The following is a 6,044-nucleotide window of genomic DNA, read 5'->3' as shown; positions in this document are numbered from 1 at the left end:
CATGGGGTATCAATCCATACAAATTAACTGCAGTTCTTATTTAAAATTGTAGATGGCGACACTTGGACAAAATGAAAAATATTAAGTATTTAATCTCCAAAATTTTAGATATTTCGTATTAAATAAGAAGTACAAAATATAAAAACGAAAAGTAAAACGATTTAAACAACATTTTAGGAGCGATCAATTAAAATTTATTTACAATTTTGAAAATTGGTGAAAACAAAAGGTTGTTGAAAAGATCGAAGGTTTTTCAATAGATTACTTTTGACGTGATAGTTTGCCATAAATTGTATAGATGGCACTTTTTTGAATTTATTCAAGAACTAAGTAACGTTTAGTTTTTCACGAGATAATATTGTATCATCTTAGGATTATATATATATTCCGGATTTATAATTAATGAAATAATATAATGAATACAATTTATTTAATGACATCGTGAATTTTCATATAAATTCAACAGTTTAGTGTTAAGGAAATAAGGTAATTTATTTATTTTCTACGAATTTTGAAGGTAACATAACGCTTGATGTGTCAATGTCAAATTTTTAAACTTTCATAATCGTTTACGATTCTTTTGTGTATGGTTTGTGGAATTTTTCTTTTTTTTCGATATTGATGTGACCTTCAACGACTACTTTGAAATTGGACTTGTTTGATACTTGCACCACGCTACCCGGCTAACTCTTACTTATCTGACGTGCGTGACACGCTCAACATACGACCCTGCTTGTAAACGGACTTGGAATTTGCCTTCAGATTGGAATATCATTGGAAAATGGCCCCGTCCAAGTGTGCCTACTTTAATTGCCATAATAAAGCCAGCCAAAAGTCTATGTTTCGTTTCCCGACGAACAACTACAATCTCTTACAAATTTGGCTCGCGAATTGTGGTAAGTTTTTTTCCTTTGTTTTAAAGAAGATGTGAGATATTTAATCACTAACCAGACTAACCACGATATTCTGATGTTATTTTCTTTATTCTACATAAATCTGCTATTTGTTTTAGGTAATATGACTATTACTCATCTGAAACCAGAACAATTACGTAACAAATGCATATGTATAGACCACTTTGCTAAAGAATATGTTAAAAATGAAACTGCTCAAAGGGTAAGATTATCAAAATTAGCAATACCAATGCCGTACAAAGCCACTGAAACGAACTCTCAAGAATCACCAATACAATCAACATCTCGAGAATCACCTGAACCATCGACATCCAAAGGTACTTATCATTGACCTACCAACAAATGGACAACGGGTCTACTACACAAACCACAAAAAAATGTCCAGAATTAACCTATACATATAAGCGTAGTGATATGTAATGAAATATAAAAAAACTAAAACACTTCATTTAAATTGTAATGTCATTACAATTTAAAAAAGAATTTAAAGGCCCAAAAATTCGACCTATTCAGCTTCTACTGGAAACTTAATAACAAAATGCGCCATTTTTAGCTTCTGGTGCAAACTACTTGAACACTCTTTTCTGTCAATATTCATTATTATATACGTTAATATTATGTTGAATTTTGTACAAAATTCACTTAAACAAATAATAAAGAGTGGTGCAGATACATACAATTATTATAAATGTGAAAATAACTGTGTCTCTCTATTAGTTTTACTTGACATATTATAAGAAATATTTCAATGTTTCAAATTTTAGATTCCAACTAAACGTCAACAAAAAATTTCATAATCTCAAAAATCGATTTATAACAAAACCATTATGCTCTCAGTGAATTTTGGTTGCTTTTCACAAAGAAAAGTTTAAGTGTACATAGGTTTGTTTTGTAATATGGGCCATTCCAAAGTGACGGGTGGGACATTTTGACTCCTTTTTTCTTGAAGTTTAAGTAATTTCTCCCTAACCATTGGTTAATTAGACTTAAAATGAAAATATCATGAAGCCAGACGTGCAATTCAACTGCGACTATTTATTTACATAATTTTCTAATTGTTACGGGTGGGACACTCACAACACCCGGCTGTTTGAGTTGATGGATTCATTTTTTTATTATATGATTACTTGAATGTTAAGAATTCTATTTTATATATACACTTAATTAATAACTTTGATAAATTTTAAGGAAATTAATATGTTAAGTTGTGACGGGTGGGACGTGAGTTTGTGACGAGTGGGACGAGTTATAGTTGAGTACACAGAATTAATCAAATTACATTGCTTAATATGAGGTCCATCTTAGTAGCAAATATTTCATAATTTTTGTCTTATTAAGACATTTTAACACAAAAAAAACAATTAAAGGACTGATAAATCCTATTATTTTTCTTGAAACACTATCTATGATGACATGAATCAAAGTCACTCAGGTAAAATGCGTTAATAAATTTGAAAAATCCTGCCACATCCTTGAAGATTATGTATCATATCAATATATATCAAATTTTAGAAATTTTACTGAAATATATAGTTAAAACTAGTGGAAACAGACTTTTCATGAATTTCCTGATACTAAAAATCATCAGGAAAAATGTTGTACTTTTTAATTGTCTTTTTTTATGTGTTAAAATGTCTTAATTATAAGAATTATAAAAACATTGCTTACAAATGATGGTTCTACATATAAACAGTGTATTTTTTTAAATTCTATGTATTCAAATGTAACTTGTCTCACCTGTCACAAGATGGTGTCCCAAATGTCACAATTTAATACAACAAATGTTTAACCCTGAAATTAAAGCAACTGTTACATCTAGTAAACATAGTAAAAACTCGAATCCTTGAAAATAAAAACATTTAGTCAAAGTAAAAACGTTTAGAAGTGTGTCCCACCCATCGCTGTGCACCCGTCACGTCACTTCTAAATCTTAATTTTATATACATATAATATAATAATATAATTTAAATTCCTATTTACGTGCACAATGCCCAACCAAGCCAAAATAATGACCGTAGCATATTTGTTACTATATATGATTCATATAAAATATGAATTATTAATAGTCCTTTAATAACAAATAATTTTATATTACAGCTCAAGAATTTTCTCCAGAATTAAAGGTTAAAACACCTACAAAAGTTTACAAAAGTTTTAAATCGAAAGAAGATCAGGAAGAAGAAACTTTCGTTATAGATAATGTTAGCACACCCAAATCTAGAAAACGACAGATTGACAGAGGTGATGATGGTGATACTCCAAAGTGCAAGAAGCTAAAAAGTAGCATTAATCATGTTACTAAAACTCTAAAGAAAGAAAAAGATAAATACAATAGATTGCGCAAAAAAATGTATGGTAATAATATTGTAAATATTGATAAATTTGCATTTAAAAGTGAGACCTCAAAAGTACTAACTTTAATGCAATTAAGAAAGAAAAAGAAGGAATGGAGTGAAGATGAAAAAAAATTTTGTCTTGGACTATATTATAAATCACCAAGTGCCTACAAACACTTGCTAGAAGCTGGTGTAGTTTTGGCTGCACCCTCGACTATCCAACACTGGTTACAGGACACTAGCTGTTTTCCAGGAGTAAACAAAAGCATATTTAACAATATCGCAGATAAATTTAATGGGAAAATTATTAAAGAAAGAGCATGTACAGTTTGCTTTGATGAAATGGCAATCATGTCAAGTTTAGAGTATACAAAAAAATATGATCTAATAGAAGGCTTCGAAGACTTTGGAGAAAATGAGCGATCATGTGTTGATGCCAAATATGCACTAGTATTTATAGCTAGAGATATTTATAGCAGCTGGAAAATGCCTTTAGCATACTTTTTGGCTGGTAAAACAGTCAGTGCAGAAAAATTAGTAGATTTAGTTCGAAAAATTATAGATATTCTGTTTGAAAGTAATTTATTGCCAAAGGCGATCATATGTGACCAAGCCACCACCAATGTGAAAGCGATTAAAATGCTTGGAGTAACTATAGAAAATCCCTTCTTTTTTGTAAATGGCAGAAAAGTCTTTTCGATTTTCGACACTCCACATTTGATAAAAAACATAAGAACGAATCTTTTAAAAAATAATTTTTTAACAAATGATGGCGAAATTTCATTCAGTGATATTGTACATGTTTACAATATAGATAAAAATAATAAAAGCAGAACACTGAAGAAACTTACTCCAGTTCACCTGAATCCCAACACATTTCAAAAAATGAAGGTGAGCTTTGCTACACAAATATTTAGCTGTTCAGTTGCGGCAGCAATTAATACGGCCGTTGAAAGTGGAGAGTTGGTGAATAATACAGCAAAAAAACACTGCAAATTTCATCCAATTAGTGAATGATATGTTTGATTCTCTAAATTCAAAAAATAAATTTGACAAGAACCCATATCGATGTGGTATAACAAAAAATCTTGGTTCTAAGGTTCATGTAACCCTTTCTACAGCAAAAAGAGTTTTTGCTGAACTAAAAAAGATTTCAGTTGACAAGAATGGGGTGAAAAAATTAACAGCTCCTCCCTGTTTTGATGGCATTCAACAGACAATTAATGCAATACTTCAGCTGTCATCTGAGGAGTTTTCGGTTGGAAGCGGAGTTAAATTTATTTTGACATATAGGTTTAACCAAGATGTCATTGAAAATTTATTTGGAGTCTACAGAATGAAAGGAGGCTGTAACAAGAACCCCACTGCAAAAAATTTAAGAGCAATGTTCAGAAGCCAATTACTGAATAATTTAATAAAATTACCTAACAAAAATTGTGAGGATGATGAAGACATATTTTTAGCAGGAAAAAAAATGTGATTCACGATCCCAACAGGTAAAGGGTGAACACCCTGCAGCAAATATGAACCAAGTGGAAGAACCTCCTGCGATGCTAGAGAAGGTAAACACACAAAGTGTAAAAATAGAAAAAGACGATGTTGCTACAACAGGTACTACCCTAGAAAAATGTTCTGTTATTTATTTCGCAGGCTGGATTGGTAAAAAATGTATTGAACGATTTAATTGTGATGAATGTAAAAAAACACTTTTAAAAGATGATGTTGATTTAAATGACAAAAATCAGTTACTTTTAATTAATAAAACATATGCCAATATTGAAATACCTACATTAAAGTCTCCCACCGATTTTTTATATAAAATAGTAGATACATCCTTGACAATATTTGAAAACCAAATGGACAGTATTAGTTTCAAAGAAAAAGTCTTATACACTCTAATAAAAAAAATTGAAAAAGAAATTGATTATTCTACATTTCACCATAAAGAACATTTACAATACGTAATTGAAAAATTAATAGAAACAAAAATTTATGATTATTGTAAAAAAAGGAAGAAGTCAATGAGAGAAAAAGAAACAATGAAAATTAGAATAATGCAACATAATTGATAGCTCTGGGCGGAACCTTTTTTAAGTTTGTACCATTTCTATTGTCTTAGATAATGTTATTACATTTTGTGAATAAACCAGTTCTTTACTCATGAAAAGGTTTTTGTTTTATTTATTACATTTACAAAGATGAAATTATCACCGGTAATAACTCACCCCCATATATAAATATATATAAATTTATCATAATTGTCAGTGTTAATTGTTAATCAAAAACATTAAAAATTGATTAATTGTTAATTGTAGATATAGGCGATTAACGATTGATCAATTTAATTGTGGGTTAATTAATTTAATTAAGTTGTTTGTTAATTGTGGTTCTCGCAACTATTGTCAATCTTTAATTGCCAGAACAATTAAATTTTGCCCGACACTGTTATATACAAAGGGCTTCCCCTCGACTATTATGTATGTGGGGACTTCCCGTACTTTTAATATTGCATAGATAGGATATTTTGCTGCTGCTTATTGCTGACATTATTTTGTTTTTAAAAGTAAGTAATACATGTATTGCTATACCGAAGACTTCTAAATGAAGCGTCACCGAAAACCACATCCAAATTGGTTCAGCCATTATGGAGATTAAGCATGTGCAAATGCACCGAAAAATTATAAAAATTTATATTATAAGTTATCTAGCATGTCTTCAGTAAGTATTGACTTTTACTTAAAAATATGAAATGTACAGACTCGGCTTCTTTACGATCTTATTACAATAATAATTA

The 6,044-nt window shown here is 29.9% G+C and overlaps 1 protein-coding gene across 1 annotated transcript; it reads left to right on the top strand.

Annotated features, from left to right (window-relative positions):
• Window positions 1-781: 781 nt before the first annotated feature.
• On the top strand, window positions 782-5,579 carry LOC113230297. The gene is made up of 6 exons (XM_026464171.1): window positions 782-896; window positions 1,013-1,231; window positions 3,012-3,194; window positions 3,537-3,769; window positions 4,747-4,861; window positions 5,572-5,579. The coding sequence occupies exons 1-6, from the start codon at window positions 782-784 to the stop codon at window positions 5,577-5,579; spliced, it is 873 nt and encodes a 290-aa protein (XP_026319956.1).
• The last annotated feature ends 465 nt before the right edge of the window (window positions 5,580-6,044 follow it).

The sequence above is a fragment of the Hyposmocoma kahamanoa genome, unplaced genomic scaffold (genome assembly GCF_003589595.1).
Source record: "Hyposmocoma kahamanoa isolate Upper Pololo Valley unplaced genomic scaffold, ASM358959v1 101, whole genome shotgun sequence".
In the NCBI taxonomy this organism is placed as follows: domain Eukaryota; kingdom Metazoa; phylum Arthropoda; class Insecta; order Lepidoptera; family Cosmopterigidae; genus Hyposmocoma; species Hyposmocoma kahamanoa.
Note: the sequence above shows the minus strand (reverse complement) of the source record. Positions and strands in the feature narration are given on the sequence as shown.

Bases quoted from the DNA above. Each gene is read 5' to 3' on its own strand.
- LOC113230297 (XM_026464171.1), top strand. From the start codon at position 782: ATGGCCCCGTCCAAGTGTGCCTACTTTAATTGCCATAATAAAGCCAGC. The intron at 897-1,012 runs GTAAGTTTTTTT...TATTTGTTTTAG, and splicing joins AATTTGGCTCGCGAATTGTG to GTAATATGACTATTACTCAT. The intron at 3,195-3,536 runs GTAGCATTAATC...ACAATATCGCAG, and splicing joins AAAGTGCAAGAAGCTAAAAA to ATAAATTTAATGGGAAAATT.